The sequence below is a fragment of the Gorilla gorilla genome, chromosome 10 (assembly GCF_029281585.2).
Source record: "Gorilla gorilla gorilla isolate KB3781 chromosome 10, NHGRI_mGorGor1-v2.1_pri, whole genome shotgun sequence".
Taxonomy (NCBI): domain Eukaryota; kingdom Metazoa; phylum Chordata; class Mammalia; order Primates; family Hominidae; genus Gorilla; species Gorilla gorilla.
This window is the reverse complement of record NC_073234.2, coordinates 115,948,524-115,965,694: the sequence shown is the minus strand read 5'-3', so window position 1 is coordinate 115,965,694 and position 17,171 is coordinate 115,948,524. Positions and strand designations below refer to the sequence as shown.

At 39.6% G+C, this 17,171-nt stretch overlaps 1 protein-coding gene across 8 annotated transcripts in view; it reads right to left on the bottom strand.

The window, feature by feature from the left end:
• The window catches only part of NR1H4 (nuclear receptor subfamily 1 group H member 4), a 132,993-nt gene that overhangs the window by 14,701 nt on the left and 101,121 nt on the right, over nucleotides 1-17,171 (bottom strand). For 4 of the 8 annotated variants that reach the window (XM_055358760.2, XM_055358759.2, XM_019039445.4 and 1 more), the window contains 5 exons: nucleotides 16,883-17,023; nucleotides 14,776-14,909; nucleotides 13,192-13,290; nucleotides 12,755-12,854; nucleotides 8,983-9,129 (listed from right to left, as the gene is read on the bottom strand). In XM_055358760.2, the coding sequence (XP_055214735.1) occupies nucleotides 8,983-9,129; nucleotides 12,755-12,854; nucleotides 13,192-13,290; nucleotides 14,776-14,909; nucleotides 16,883-17,023 (621 nt within the window). Of the gene's footprint in view, nucleotides 1-8,982; nucleotides 9,130-12,754; nucleotides 12,855-13,191; nucleotides 13,291-14,775; nucleotides 14,910-16,870; nucleotides 17,024-17,171 lie in introns of all 8 variants that reach the window. The other 4 variants (XM_055358757.2, XM_055358758.2, XM_004053743.5 and 1 more) reach the window with 1 other exon arrangement.

The window sequence follows — 17,171 nt, the reverse complement described above, 5'->3', positions numbered from 1 at the left end:
AAAATATCTTATTATAAACTAGAAACATGCATATTTATTTATACAGATCATATTCTGGAAAACTTCGTTCTTTAGCTTTTCTGAAACTTGAGGTATCACAAGTTCTGAAACTTATGAAATTACATGGAAGATTTTTTTCTTTTTGATTATATGTATTCTAACCAGCAAGACCCTCATCATTTCTCACCCAGTTATTGCATTAGTAGTTCTCTTTACAGGTCTCTTGTCTCAAGGTGTGATGAAGAAGTTAAGTTCTTGCCAATGGAATGCCAGTAGAAGTTATGTGTAACACTTCAGGATTATTCACTTACAGGGAGGGTGTGCCATTCTTTTTCCCCTTTGCCCTCCCTACTTGCTGGAATGTGTTTTTGTTTGTTTGCTTGTTTTTGAGATGGAGTCTCACTCTGCTGCCCAGGCTGGAGTGCAGTGGCACTATCTGTGCTCATTACAACCTCTGCCTCCCAGGTTCCAGGGATTCTCCTGCCTCAGCCTTCAGAGTAGCTGGGACTACAGGCACATGCCACCACGCCTGGCTAATTTTTTGTATTTTTAGTAGGGATGGGGTTTCACTGTGTTAGCCAGGATGGTCTCAATCTTGTGACCTCGTGATCTGCCCACCTTGGCCTCCCGAAGTGCTGGGATTACAGGTGTGAGCCACCGTGCCCGGCCTGGAATGTGTTTTTACCAAAATGGTGGGGAGCCATACTGGACCAAGAAGATGAAGTCAACTCTCTGTGGATGGATGAGCATGACATCCATCTGTATGGATAGAACTATGACACAGAGGGACACTATGAAGATTCCCTATCAGTCCCATTCTCCTCATGCCCAGGCTATTATAAGATAGAAATACATTTCCATCTTGTTTAAGCACTCTTTATTTTTTGTCTCTGTTACAGCAGCCAAACCTCTAACTTAAATTATGCATGAAATCTATTGTGATTAATTCTTTTCAAATATATTTCCCCTACAAGATGAAGTCCTTGAGGATTATGACTTTATCTTATTCATCTTTGTACCGCCAGTGTACCTATCCCATAGAAGTACTCAATAAAAGCTTGTTAAAAAAAAAGTAAACAAATAAACAAATACAGGTCCTAATGGAAATGATCTTCCATTGCTACTGGATAGTTGCCCTACAGGCAGAGTCAAATGAAAATGATAAGATTCGAAGCTGACTAAGTGTCTCATCAAGTGACAGGAGGGAGGCTAATGAGCCACCACCCTGAGAAATATGAGGAGATATTCTGATGAGAGATGACATGAGTCAGAAAGGCTTGCCTGTTCTGAAGGTTTAGGGGATGCAAATCATCTCTACTCTACAGCTGATCATCAGAGGTATTCTTTTTTTTTTTTTTTTAATTGAGATGGAGTCTTGCTCTGTTGCCCAGGCTGGAGTGCAGTGGTGCAATCTTGGCTCACTGAAACCTCCGCCTTCCGGGTTCAAGCAATTCTCCAGCCTCAGTCTCCTGACTAGCTGGGACTATAGGTGCGTGCCACCATGCCCGGCTAATTTTTTATATTTTTAGTAGAGACGGGGTTTCACCGTGTTAGCCAGGATGGTCTCAATCTCCTGACCTCGTGATCCACCCGCCTCGGCCTCCCAAAGGGCTGGGATTACAGGTGTGAGCCACCGCGCTCAGCTCATAAGTATTCTTCAGGCAAAAAACAAGTGTTTATAAAGTGCTTAATATAATAAAAAGAGGAACAGGGCCGGGTGCGGTGGCTCACGCCTGTAATCCCAGCACTTTGGGAGGCCAAGGCGGGTGAATCATGAGGTCAAGAGATCGAGACCATCCTGGCTAACATGGTAAAACCCCGTCTCTACTAAAAATGCAAACAATTAGCCAAGCATGGGGGCACGCACTGGTAGTCCCAGCTACTTGGGAGGCTGAGGCAGGAGAATCGCTTGAACCCAGGAGGCGGAGGTTGCAGTGAGCCGAGATCACGGTCACTGCACTCCAGCCTGGGCGACAGAGTGAGACTCTGTCTCAAAATAAATAAATAAATAAATAAATAAATAAATAAAACAGAGGAATAAGACAATTGCTTCTGTTGGAGGTAGCTGATTTGTGGCAGAGAGGCTCCAGCAATATGTGGCAGCCAGAAATCGTGGGAGCCCCAAGGTGTAACTGCCTGACTTTGGTTTTTGAAGCTTTTGTGTCTTCACGGCTAGAACCACACCACTTGCCTCGACAGGTTTCAATTTTGACCCAGACTCAGAAAACTCTGGGGAACTCTGTGAAGTTGTGCATACCACTTCAGGATTATTCCTTTAAAGGGAGGGTGTGCCACTCTTTTTCCCCTTTGCCCTCCCCACTTGCTGGAATGTTACCAAAATGGTAGGGAGCCATAGTGAATCATGTGGATGAAGTCAACCCTCAGAAAACCCTGGGGAGCTCTGTGTGCATCTAATTCTAGGAACTTGGCTCCAGCTTTGTTTCTTGTGACAATCTCTGTCTTGACATATTGACTAAGCTCGGAGAGTTCATCTTTCTCTAAGCTTGATTACATTTCCTTGAAGCTGGGGTTTGACCACATATCCTTGAGCTCCAACTCCTATGGCATGTTCTTGAAAGATACCTTTTCTCAACAAAGTTATAGTTGAGAATGAGTGGGAAGAGATGTTGGAAATTTGAAGAGAGAGAAGGTACAAGACAATTTTCCATAAGAATAAGAGTGAATTGGCTAGGGAATAGGGATACATGGAAAGTACTGAGGTCCACCTGAAGTGTTTGATCACTAACTTTGGGTAAGCCAGTCATACTGTTTCAGTTCTCAGGCTCAAGCACAGAGTAGGTTAAGAGTCGTACTCAGTCAGGCAGAGGGTTTTCTTAGGTGAAAGAAAGACAAAGAGTTGAGGATATCTGGTGAATGATCTAAGGAAATGATCATATTGATGAACCACGAACCCTAAGCCAAGTACTGAGGAAAGTGTGGTCAGGCAAAAGGAAGTAGAGTCAATGCCTGGAGGGTTAGTGGATGGAGGGTCAACAAATGGATATTTGATTTTGTTTGTTTGTTTGTTTGTTTTTTGAGACAGAGTCTCACTCTGTCACCCAGGCTGGAGTGCAGTGGCGCGATCTCGGCTTACTGCTGCCTCCACCTCCTGGGTTCAGGCAATTCTCCTGCCTCGGCCTCCCGAGTAGCTAGGATTACAGGTGCCTGCCACCACGCCGGGCTAATTTTCTGTATTTTTAATAGAGACAAGGTTTCACTATGTTGGCCAAGCTGGTCTCGAACTCCTGACCTCGTGATCCACCCGCCTCAGCCTCCCAAAGTGCTGGGATTACAAGCATGAGCCACCGCGCCCGGCAATGGACGTCGATTTGGAACAAAGAATCCCCAGAGTCAGGGTACTGGAAGGTGGTAAGCTGGAAAGTTAGAGAGTAATATCAGAGGGAACAGATACTTGGGACTGATATTTTGTTATTGGGATTAACAGGGTCTAGGTCTGGCATAGAATTGATAATATCTACCTTAAAGTGCTACAAAGAGCAAACAATATTTTTCGTGAAGCAAAATGTCAGCCATGGAGATGACCCACTCAGATCACCCTTAAAGACAGCCCACAGTAGGGAGTATGGCTGGCTGATCGCCTCCAGCTGCCGCCCTGTGAGTGCTGAGGACACACTTTCACCAGTCTTGTCTTAACTGGTGAATGAGCATAGTGGGTGTGTTAGTGCTGGTCCATTCAGTGGGCAGCTCAGACTAGGTCCCTCTCCAATGGCCTAGCTGAGACTTTCTCAGGACTGTGCTGTGATCTGATGCTCTTCATGCCCAATCATGCCTTCCTGCTCCCCTTTCACAGGTGTCAGATCAGCATAGTGGTGTACAGTCTCCTGGACTCCACCTGCTTCCTCCCCCTTTATTCTTCAGAGGCATTTCCCCAAATTAACTTCTGACATATTTAGTCCCATGTTGATATCTGCTTCTTGTAGGACCCAAAGCTCACACAAACACTGATAATACAGCCTGACACACAGTAGGTGCTAAATAATTATCTTTCTGGTGCTGTAATTAATAGATCCAGACATTACACATATATGCCCCCCGTTTTGTTTTGTTTTGTTTTGTTTTGTTTTGTTTTGTTTTGTTTTGTTTTTGAGACAAGGTCTCACTCTGTCACCCAGGCTGGAGTACAGTGGCACAATCTCAGCTCACTGCAACCTCCACCTCCTGGGCTCTAGAGACCCTCCCACCTCAGCCTCCCAACTAGCTGAGATTACAGACCCATGCCACCATGCCCAGCTAATTTTTTTAACTTTTTTGTAAAGATGGAGTCTCTCTCTGTGGCCCAGGCTGGTCTCAAATTCCTGGGCTCAAGCAATCTTCCTGCCTTGGCCTCCCAAACTGCTGGGATTATAGGTGTGAGTCAGCATGCTCAGCCTTATATATGCCTTTCTATAAACATAATTTTCCTCTTAGTAGCCTTGTAAACTTTTTTGGAAGACTGTTTTTCCCCTTTTAGCTGAACCACGGTGGAAGGGATTTTCCCCCACCTCAGCCAGGCTGGGGAAGGAATCTGGTACTAACCCAGTGGTCATCATGGAAATGGCAGCATCTGACTTGGCTCAGGACCCAGGAGATCTGATGGAGCCAGGCAAAGATTTTTTTTTTAAAGGAAGCTGAGCATCCAGGAGAGAAAAAGAGACAGAGAAAGAAAGAATGACCACTGGATAATTCTCCTGCAGATGCCCTCTCATCAAAACATTTCAATTCATATGGCAGACATTGCACCCCTCTTTTTCATTGTCTGGCACTTGAATCAACTTTAAATGACTCATCTTTCAGGAGAAGGAGGAGAGAGAACACAACAGAACTTCCATATCCAAACTGTCTTTTTCCTTTTCTTACACTCAAATGCAAAAGAGATATCTGTTCCCCAAATTAACTACTACAGGCAATGTCTAGAAGAATGTTTAACCAACTTTTTGTTGGTTACTTGTCAGCTTTGGACATTAACAACTCTGATATTCAGGGAAACAACCGTCTGAAAAGTAAATAAACAGACCAGTTTTATAGCTCTGGACAAACCTTCATTCATTTTTTTCGTTGTTCCACAGAATTTTGTTGAGCACCCAATCCAAGCCAGGCATGTGCTAGGTGCTTGGGATAAAATACTGACTCAAAAAGAAGAAAACCCTGTCTTATCAAGATTTTATTATTAAACTTGAGGCAAGACTGCAGAATAAATATTAAAGTTAAACATGATTTCAAAGAGATCAAATTGGTTATGAGGTCTATTTCAACAGCTTTAAAAAAAATGGGACATGCAGCTAATAAGTAGTGGGGCCCATATTCAATCCAGATTCCTCAGTCAGTATCCTTAATCACCACAGTCTCTTGATGAATAAACCAAACACACATTCGCTAGAGTAGAGACCTGTCAGTAAAATGAATAAGTTTTGTCATGAGTCATCATTCCTTTTTATTTTATTAGTTTTGTAAGAATTAGATTTGACTGATGGATTTTTTTTTTTTTTTTTTTTTGAGACAGAGTCTCACTCTGTCCCCCAGGCTGGAGTGCAGTGGTGCGATCTCGGCTCACTATAAGCTCCACCTCCTGGGTTCACGCCATTCTCCTGCCTCAGCCTCCCAAGTAGCTGGGAATACAGGCACCCGCCACCACGCCTTACTAATTGTTTGTATTTTTAGTAGAGACGGGGTTTCACCATGTTAGCCAGGATGGTCTCGATCTCCTGACCTTGTGATCCGCCCGCCTTGGCCTCCCAAAGTGCTGGGATTACAGGCATGAGCCACTGCACCCGGCCAACTGGGATTTTCTTAAAGGGAGCACCGCCACGGTCCATGGAAGCCAGAATCAAATAAGTAACAAAGCTAAGCTGCTGAACATGTTGAAGCCACTTTAGTTTTCTGCATAAAGAGAGAACCACCAGTGTATGTTCAATAGTCTAAAACAACAATTATACCCATACATGTGAAAATTCAGCCTGTCCTTTAATTCTTTCCTAAGTTGAACTGTCAATTATTGATTGTGGCTTTCAAATCAGGATACTTCAGTAGCTGGCCTAGTGACTAGCTAAACCACCCATCAGGAAAATTGAATTAGTTAAGAGAGGAAAAGCAGTAAGACTTGTAGAACTGAATGGTGCCTTGGAGGTTACCTGATTCAACATTTTCCCCTTAGCCTGGACACACAAACACACACACACACACACACACACACACACACACACACACACACACACACAATCTGTCCAGGACCAAAATCCATATTTCTTGACAACATAATGTCTTTCAAAAGTTCATAAGCCACAAAGATATGTCTCCCAGATCCTTTCTCTTCTCTCCATTTCTCCTGGCAGCAAGCGTGACATCTTTGAGACTTCTTGCCTCCTAAGAGGTGACTTCTGTTCTGGCTTACCCTAACACTGCTAGAAAATTTGTAAAGCTTAATTTTGACATTTTCCCTCCTCTGCTCAAAAATCTTCCATGTCTCCTATTACTTGGGAAATAACAAAATCATTAGCCCAGCATCCGAGGCCCTCAATCATCTGATTCTGTCTTTTATTCCTTTCTATTTCCCTTTAATGTAACCCTTAATTCAGTCAGCTCAGCTACTCACCCTTCTTTGTGTGCATTCCCTGAGCTTTCTTGCCTCTTTCTCTTTGCTCCTGCTGGTCCTTCTCTCTTGCACCCTGGATATCCAAATCAAATCTCATTCAAGTCCCAGCTCAAATGCCAATAAAACTTTTTCGGAGCTCTCTCAACTAGGAGTCATCATCTCTCTGTTTTTCTCTTCCATATTTTATCATAATCATGGACAGGTAATCTCTTCCCATTAGACTGTAAGCTTCTTAGGGGAAAGAACATGCTTGATTTCTCTCTTCACTGCCACCATAGTACCTTGCCCTTAAATATTTGTTAGACTAGTAAATTAATGAATATATTAAGAATAATGCATCTTTTTAAAGTGTGTGGTTTTTAAATCTACCAATGATGCTAATTATGCTTTTTGTTTTTAACTAGGAAAAAAGCATAATGGCTATGAAAAAACTGCCTTTAAAAATAATTTTCCATTTAAAAAATTATTTCACCTATATCACAGATGCAGAACTACCTGAAAACTTTCCCTCTAATCTCTATCTTAAAATATTGGTTTTAAAAGTCTTTAAATTTGCTTTGGTTAATGATAAGACTTTAGAAAGAAAACATCCTGAGAAGTCATCTCATTCATTCCCCACTCCCAACCCATATATGAAATCTCTCGGGAAAATAAGAACTCATCCTATCTTAAGGATCTCCTAAGATAAATTGCACAGAATTCCTGGTAATTCATCTCAATGTCTCTTGAGCTTCCCTGTCACAGTGTTATTCCACAATAAGTTAAACACTGAGTAACTTGTGCTATTATCTCGTCTCTTGAGAGGTACTATAGCATAGTGGTTAAGACACAACGCTTCTTTTTTTTTGAGACCGAGTCTCACTCTGTTGCCCAGGCTGGAGTGTGGTGGCACGATCTTGACTCACTGCAACCTCCATCTCCCAAGTTCAAGCAATTCTCCTGCCTCAGCTTCCTGAGTAACTGGGATTACAGGCACGTACTACCATGCCCAGCTAATTTTTTTGTATTTTTAGTAGAGACGGAGTTTCACTATGTTGGCCAGGCTGGTCTTGAACTCCTGATTTCAAGTGATCCACCCCCTTCTGCCTCCCAAAGTTCTGGGATTATAGGCGTGAGCCACTGCATTGGGCTGACACAAATCTTCTGAAGTCAGACTTCCACTCTGTCATTGGGAAAGTTATTTAACCTTTCTCTGTCTCAGCTTTTCCATTTGCAAAATGGGAATGATAATAGTATTTATTCATAGAATATTTGAGAAGATTAGATGAAATCATATATTTAGAAAAGTGTCTGAAACCGGCTGGGTGTGGTGGCTCATGCCTTTAATCCTAGCACTTTGGGAGGCCGAGGTAGGTGGATCACTCGAGGCCAGGAGTCCAAGACCAGCCTGGCCAACATGGTGAAACCCTGTCTCTACTAAAAATACAAAAATTAGCTGGGTGTGATGGCATGCGCCTGTAGTCCCAGCTACTTGGGAAGCTGAAGCACAAAAAAATCACTTGAACCCAGGGGAAACTGTGGTGAGCCAAGAGCATGCCACTGCACTCTAGCCTAAGCAACAGAGCAAGATTCTGTCTCAAAAAAAAAAAAAAAAGAAAAGAAAAGAAAAGAAAAAAAAAAGTTAACTTTGGTCAGGCACGGTGGCTCACACCTGTAATCTCAGCACTTTGGAAGGCCAAGTCAGGCTGATTGCTTGAGACCAAGAGTTTGAGACCAGCTCGGGAAACATGGAGAAACTGTCTCTACTAAAAATACCAAAATTAGCTGGATGTGGTGGTACATGCCTATAATCCCGGCTACTCGGGAGGCTGAGGCACAAGAATTGCTGGAACCTGGGAAACAGAGGCTGCAGTGAGCCGAGATCACACCACTACACTCCAGCCTGGGCAAAGAGCAAGACTCTGTCTAAAAAAAAAAGAAAGGAAGAAAAAAAGAAAGAAAAGTATCTGAGACCTAGTAAATGACATATAAATGTTGCTATTAAAATGTCTTCTTATTTTATTTTGATACAGATATATAATAGCTGGATACTTAGTCTTACATACCAGAAGATTTTAAATAAATAATCTTTTTCTTGGCTGAAGAATCCTAGCTCCTTTGTGCTAGTTGTTCAAAATCAGATGAATTTTCCAATCTTTAAAAAAGTCTTCCTTTGGCTCTTCATCTTAGTGCAGTAAAGGGGTAGTTTTGCTACTTTGCTATTACAACAGAGATATTTGAACCAAGCCTCTAGAAGTCTTATCAATTTAACACATATCTTTTTAGAGCCATTCTTCGTGCTAGGCACAACAGGCATATAACATTGCATAAGATTGGCAAGAGCCCTGCCCTCATGGAGCACACCAATTTTACTCATAGAAACAAACTCTTTTACCATTAGCCAAATCACTTACCACTATTTCGAATTCTTTCTTCCAATAGGTCAGAATGCCCAGACGGAAGTTTCTTATTGAAAATCTCAGCTGAACGAAGGAACATAGCTTCAACCGCAGACCCTTTCAGCAAAGCAATCTGGTCTTCATGGTCCAAAGTTTGAAATCCTAGGTAATGATGATAATCAAATTGGTATCAAGGAGTAACAATATTTCATGATCACCATCATTGCCATTGATAAAACATTTACATCAAGTGATTCTGTAGTTGTTTAAAATTGGGTAGTCTAGTTGAGTCCATTTGTACTCGCCAATAAAATAGAGGCTTTTATCTTCATTGAGCAGAATTTATTAAACAAGCTGGGCAAAGGGAGATGTCAAGTCCAAGCAGATACATATATTATGGCATAGATACACTGATTCAGATGAAGAAACCCTCAGAAACTAGACACAGGCAGATTTTCTTTGAGCCATTATGTTAGTCACACCTGATGTGACAGGGTCAACTCTGCAGATTGGAAGCATCTACAAGCCAGAAGAAAACTTTATGTGCACCCAGAATATTTGGCTAACTCATGAGTCTTTAGTCAAGCTAAAGAACGGGTAGTATTTCCCAAAAACAGCCAACCAAAGTCATGTTGATGTATCTGCTCTGAACTCAGTACTGCAACACACAGGGTGGGGGAAAATCAGAAAAATATGGTAAGAATTGCCAACCTGATGGAATATAACACTCCCTGGAAAATTCAAAGTTGTTATCCAGGCTTAAATAGTACAGTCCCAACAGCTTCTCTGAACTCATTTTCTACTCCTCATTCCCCCTACTCTTTGTGTTCCAGCCACACTGACCACCTGGCCCTGCTGTGAACACACAAGCCTCTTTTTGCCTCAGAGATTAATGTTCTTCCCAGATAACCCCATGTCCCATGCCCTGCTCCTTCCTGCAATCAAGCCTCTGCTCCAGCATTCCCCAATCTAAAATACACTCCCCACCACCACTAGTCTCTACCTGCTTTATTTTAGTTTATAGAACTTATCACCACCCGACATGATATTATAGATTTATTTGCTTATTTGTTAATTGTCTGCCACCTCTACTGGAGTGTACATTTCTTGGGGGCAGAGGCCTTGTTTTTGTTTACTTTTGTATCCCCAGTTCCTGGCACATAATAGGTACCTAAGAATTATTTGTTGGATAATTGACAGATTGAATGAATGAATGGGAAACAAAACACAAGCTCATGTGCATGCTGGCACATACACTCACATGAATAGAGATAACACCATCAGGGCCTAAATGGCTTAGGAAGAACTAAATAGCAAAGGGAGTATAGAGAAGAGAGCAACGCTAAACATTGAGCCACCATCCGAGAGAATCTAAGAGCTTCTTTGAGGAAAGGGGCCCTGCCTTATTGCCCTCAGGGACCCCAGCACCTTGGACAGTGCCTGACACAGGTTGTGCTCAATAAATACTGAATGGAATGATTCAATTCAGTTTTTCACAAAATATCCCTTCAGTACTGGTATTATATCCCTATTGTTACTACTTGTAATAATGCTATCTCTGTCATTATTGTCAATTTTTTTCCTTCTCAAGGGTTTTTGCCTTTTATTTCTTTCCATATTTTAAATTTTTTCCTTCTGCTTTACTCATTGAACACACACTAATTGTACGTGCTCCCTCAGGAACTAGGCTAGGCACTGGGAATTAAGAGATGCCAAGATATTGCTATTGCTTTCAGATAAGCTACCTTCTTATGAATAAGGTTTTTATTTGTCTTCAATTATTTCTTGATTCAAAACCAACTGACCATTTGAACTTAAAAAATCTCTTCCCATAAATAACCAAAAATATCTCCCTTTTCCAGTTCTTTCCCCCCACAGTTTTTACTCTTATATAATCCAGTTTTTTATTGAGCTTGCCTTCAGTTTAATTAGCATATAGTAAATTAAGTTCCTCTTTCATTGTTAATAAAGAAATGAGAGCATATTAGTGTTTCAATGATAGTGAGAAATTTCTCCCCACACTTTATGAGTTTTATGTAGGCCTATGTCTATCTGTGACACATTTAATAAAATAATAGCATAATGCTGGCAAAAAGAAGGCAAATTAACATGTTTAATTAAAATCCTATGTCAGAAGTTATCTTCTATAATTTAATATTATAGTATTATGCTGCTATACAAGGTATTTATTATACTCTTCTAGATTACGGGATTTCAATACACCAATATTTTAATAAACACTGAAACAACTAAAACCCATTAGCTTAGATAGCATTAATAATGTGGCAAAAAGAATTTGAGGCTGGGATATAAGAAGACTCCCACATTCTAGTTTCTATACTGGCACCATCAGAAAGAGTGTGGATGAGTAAGTCCCTCTCCCTCACCTTACACATACAACTGTTCCTCAAGCCCTATCGATGTTTGAATCTCTCTTCTTTTTGTTTCTTCTTCTCTTCCCCACTGCTATTGCTTTATTTCAAGCCCTGTTGCCTGGACTTGTGCGGGAGCATACTACTTGATCTTCCCTGCCCCCAGACCCTTTCCATTCAAATTCATCTTACATGAACCTGATTAAGTCATTTCTGTATAACAAAAACTTCATTTCCCTCTGCTACAAAAACCACCAAAATCTCTTTACTGTCCAGGGGACACAGATTAAATTCCTTAGCTAGGCCTTCATCAGTCTGGTACCAACTTACCTTATTGTCTAACCTAGGAGCCCACCACAGACACTATGCTATAACCACACTGAATTTTCTCTCCTATCTCAAATAATCCTATTCTTGTTCATGCCTCAGTGCCTTATAACAAGCAGATCTCTCGGCCAGACATGCTGGCTTGCGCCTGTAATCCCAGCACTTTGGCCAAGTCGGGCAGCTCACTTGAGGTCAGGAGTTTGAATTCAGCCTGTCCAATATGGTGAAACCCCATCTCTACTAAAAATACAAAAATTAGCTGGGCATGGTGGTGTGTGCCTGTAGTCCCAGCTACTCAGGAGACTGAGGCAGGAGAATTGCTTGAACTCGGGAAGCAGAGGTTGCAGTGAGCCAAGATCATGCCATTGCACTCCAGCCTGGGCAACAGAGCGAGACTCCGTCTCAAACAAAACAAAACAAAAACAAAAAAACAAGCAGATCTCTCAACTTGGAATGCTGCTTCTTCTCCATGCCAACTGGAAAACTTATTTTTCTTTTAGACTCAACTCAAATATGATCCTCCCTGAAGTCTCTCCATCTTTCCTAGACACAATTAGCAACCAGTTCCTCTGTGTTCAAACAGCACTTCGTGTGTATGTGTATGTATGTGTATTTATTATTATTATTATCACCTTTGATCACTCTCCCTGAAGGTAATAGCCAGGCACTTAGTATAGAGTAGGTATCAACAATTGCTTATTAAAGGAATAAATGGGTGAATGACAACTTTGCAAAGTTTCAATTTTTAATCTATTGATTTGAAAGAATTATTATACATTATTTTAAATATCCTTTCTAGTTCTAATATCTTATGTCTATAGTAGTTCGACAGTTACTTTAAATCAGATATTAAATGATTTTCATTTTACAAAGAACAGACCTGCCTTTCTCAATGTCACAAGACTATTGTAGAGAATAGCAGTGAAATAAGTACATGTGAAAATACTTGGCAAAGTAATAGTGAAAATAGAGCTGATCTCACAGGAATCTTTTGAAAATTAAAACACCGTATGTAAAATAGGTAATCTAATCTGTGGGCACATATTTAAACTCTCAATAAATATTAACTTTGATTATTTAAAAAATACCTGGTAGCTTTTTTGTGAATTCTACAAGAACCTGTACATGATTGGTTGCCATTTCCGTCAAAATGAGAAAATTTTCTTCCGCACTGAATTCTTCTTTTAACTAAATTTTAAGAAAAAAACAAATGATTAATAAGTAGATAAGAAAACGATAATATAAAACCATTAGACTAAAGAAAAACTAGGTTTAGATGATAAAATTTGAAAACCCATCTTACTGTTTCTCAGATCTTTGGAGGGCAATTACCATTATCAAGATAGGTGGGAGACTTCATACTCTTGAATTGTTTAATGTTGCTAAGAGTTTAAAAGTCTAACTTGAATTCTCAGCTCTAATCATTTCAAAGTAACATATTCACATATAAATTATACCTCCAAGGCAATAAAAACTCCAGAAAATATTAACTTTAAACCCACATATTTTCAGATATTATACATACAATTTTATTTGTTATTTCCTGAGGCATCCTCTGTTTGTTATATGAATCCATAATAAAATGTAGAAGAGTCTGTTGATCTGGGGTGAGTTCAGTTTTCTCCTACACTGGCAAGAAAATAAAAGGTGTTAGGGAAGATGTGTATAAAGCCTTCTTTCTATATGTGCATTCATCTGGAGGGACCTAATAGCAGAAATCATAAAAAAAAAGCCATAAATACAGCAGGAACTATGAGTTCTAACAGAGTGTATAATTTCTTTCTCTGGGTCCTCAGGCAGGCCATATCACATTTCACTGAATTTTCCTATCTGTAAAATATGAATAACAAAATATTCCACTTGTGTATTTCTTAGGAATAAATGGTAGTCTGGATATGAAGACTATTGAGCCCATTCATATTGAAGGTCACTGAAAGTTCAAGCTTTAATTATAACTAATGAAAGTTTTCATATAGTATGACTACTATGAATACTATATTCATATAGTATTCTACATGAATTCCACCTGGTGAAGTCATCTGAGAGTATTCATGTGGAGGAGGGATCAACAAACTGTGGCCCATGGACAAAATCCATTGGATTTTATAAAGTTTTATTGGAACACAGTCACACTCATTTGTTTATGTATTGTCTATGCTACTTTTGCACTAAAATGGCAGAGTTGAGTAGCTGTTGTAGATACCATGTGGCCAAAGCCCTTTAAAGAAAAAAAGTTTGTCAACCCCTAAAATAGAGAGTCAACAATCTGGACAATTCAGACCCCAAACATCTCTTTCTCCCTCTACAGCATCTTTTGAAGAGTGTGAATAATTATATCAACTCTTTGTTTTCTTATACCAAAGTGTTACTGATGAAGCACTATGGCAAAATAATGCTTTCATATAAAATACTTTTTCTTAAATAAATACAAAAATACGTATTTGTAAAACTAAATGTGGATAAAGTTTTCTTTGTCAATAATGTAATAAATATTGAGAAGGGCGTGGTTTCGACAATCGTAGCTTACTGGTTTTTCAGCTAATGGCAAAATAAAATTCCATCAAATGTCCTGTGCATTATCACAATGTGTTTGTCTAAACACCTTGGATGCTCTTCCCCTATTTTGTCCTAAGTTGCTCAATGGATTTCTTGAGAAATTTGTAACCTCAGTGGGTAGGACTTTTCTCTATTCGTCCACATACGTGTATTCACCCTGTTTTACTCATTTATAAGGATTAATCCACAGCCTCTATTGAGACCATGTTCTTCCCAGTTTGAGACTTTCTTCTCAAAAAGAAGGAAAAAATGGTCATCAATACTCAGCTGGAAAAAATCCATTTTATACACCAAATCATTTCTGCTGGCAAACACTAGGTAGTAGGACTGGAATGGAGTCAGAGAGAAGGAAAACTTTCACTTTTTAGTTTATGCATTGCTACTATTTGAATGTTTACATCAAAGCATGTATTAGGAATCCATTTTAATGAACAACTGGACTAGAAATTCAGCTGTGCCTGTGGCTTTAATTTGAAAGCCTCCTGGCCAGCTCACTATGTACCTAGAAACTCAGTTCCTGCCAGTCTTGGCAGACACCATTGCATATTATTACCCTGCATGACTTTGTTGTCGAGGTCACTTGTCGCAAGTCACGACCTTCACTGTCTTCATTCATGGTCTGATCTGCATGCTGCTTCACATTTTTTCTCAGTCGCTTAGATTTACACTGAATTTCAGTTAACAAGCCTAAAACAAATAAGCATAGAGACTTCACCAAAAACAGAAAGTACTGTTGGGTGTGTGGTCATAAAACCACTGATATGTACCTGGCCCAGAAGATCCCCTATGCAATGGCACAGAACTAACGCTAGCCTTTTATGCATTTTAGAAAGGGAAGGCCAAGGTTTGAGACTTAACCTTGAACAAGTAGTTTAACCTCTGTGAGTCTCAGTTTCCTCATTTGTAAAATGGGAATGATATCTACCTCATAGAGTTTTGTGTAGATTAAAAGCAATAATCTACACAAAATAAAAGCAATAATCATTTTTAAATGAGCTTTATATAAAGAACTTGTGATATGAAAGCATTGTACAAATGCAAAAGATTCAGTCAATGAAAAGGTGAATGACACTCTCCCTGTTCCTGCTCTAGGGGACTGTGAAAATTGGTGTTTTAAAACATGCCATTAATATTATTTTCAGCCATGTTTACATACTGTACCAGAAGAAGGATATTGAATTTCACATTAAACACATATAAACTTATTGAGAAAAACAAATGTTAACATCCTTTAGGGAAATTTTTAAAATCCTGTTAATTTTAAGAACAGTGCCAATTCCTGAGAATACAGTTAAAAATAAAAATAATACAAGGTGACTTTTAAAATGTCTTTGAATGATCATACAATCAACCTCATTGATTTACACTTAAAGAGAGCTATTAAAAATAATGTAAAACAATCTTCCCTTCATCCCATTTAACGTCCTTACTCTTTTCTCAATGCCAATAAAACAAAGTTCCAGGAATTTCTTTGTACAGGGAATTTATTTTATAGAACCATGAAATATCCGCATCTGTTACTGGACGAGTTTGTGTTCATAAATATTATAGACTGCTATATGTGGCTTCATGCAAAATGTCCTCAGCGCTCCAGCTGGAACAAGTTCATATTTAAGTGATGAGCTATATGAGCTGTGCAGTGTCAGAGTGTTTCCATTGCAAGATTGGATTCCAGCAGCAGCCCTATTGCAGGCTCTCATTTCATGTATGCTAAGATAAGATTGTGATCAGCTACTATAAAATTTTCATCCACCCAGAGCTGGATTATTTACACAGACCTATTTTCCCCCAACCTGCATGCATTATTTCCCTGGGTCCATCCCAGTTGCCTGTACAGTTTGGTAACAATAGAACTGGAGTCACCTTCTGAAGGCTTTTATTTCATTTGGCATTCCCTGCCTGAATGCTGTCATCCCCTTGGTGACATTTGTCTATTTGTGTTTTGAGGAGAAACAGGACATATCTCAGAATCTGAGTGGTCTGTAGAATTTGCAGAATGAAAAATTAATTATGTTATATACTAGCATGCATTCCAATTTTTGATGAAGATTACAGTTCCTCACAAAGCCAGCAGTTAATACAGTGTCTCTTTATCAGATAAAAAGACAAAATTATATTAAAACTGGGAGTAGTTAATTTCCTGTGTAAACCTATACAAATTGGTTCAAAGCTGCACTAAGAGAAGACAGATTCTTAATAAAATGACTTGGTTTAGAACTCTATTTAGACAATTCAGAGGCAGTTATACCTTATAAAGCATTCTCATTTTTTTCCACAATAGTGAATTTGTATGCTAATTAAGCAATAAATAATAAGTATATTAAAATCAAATTTAGAGGAAACTTTTAGATGTCATTTGTAGCTCATTAAAGCATGTTATTTGAATGGTATGTTAATGCCACTGGGCTCCATGTATAGTTCACTGCGACAAAGAAAAACAACAAAAAAAAACACATTTCTTTTGGGTGACTAAAATGCTCTTTAGTTGACAGTTTGGACAATTTCAGTGGTTCATTACCCTTTTCAAGAACTTAGATGGCTTAGTAGGTTCCTTCTTTAATATGTGTAGTAGCACTCTCGTGATGAGTTACCTGACATCTGCCTCCTTAAGAGATTTTTAGTGAAATGTAATTGCTTGAAGTGAATACCTGTATACATACATTCAGCCAACATTCCCATCTCTTTGCATTTCCTTAGTCGACACTCTTGACACTTTCTTCGCATGTACATATCCATCACACAGTTGCCCCCGTTTTTACACTTGTACACAGCGTTTTTGGTAATGCTTCTCCTGAAGAAACCTGTGGGAGAAACACTGAAAAGTGTAAAAAGTCCTCTCACAGCTTCTCAGGAAAAAAACAGGTTTGGATTGAGAGATGCCAGGACATTTTCTCACCAACTGCTGGAGAGCACCCAGGCCATCCTTGAGCACACCAGTGACAAATACTT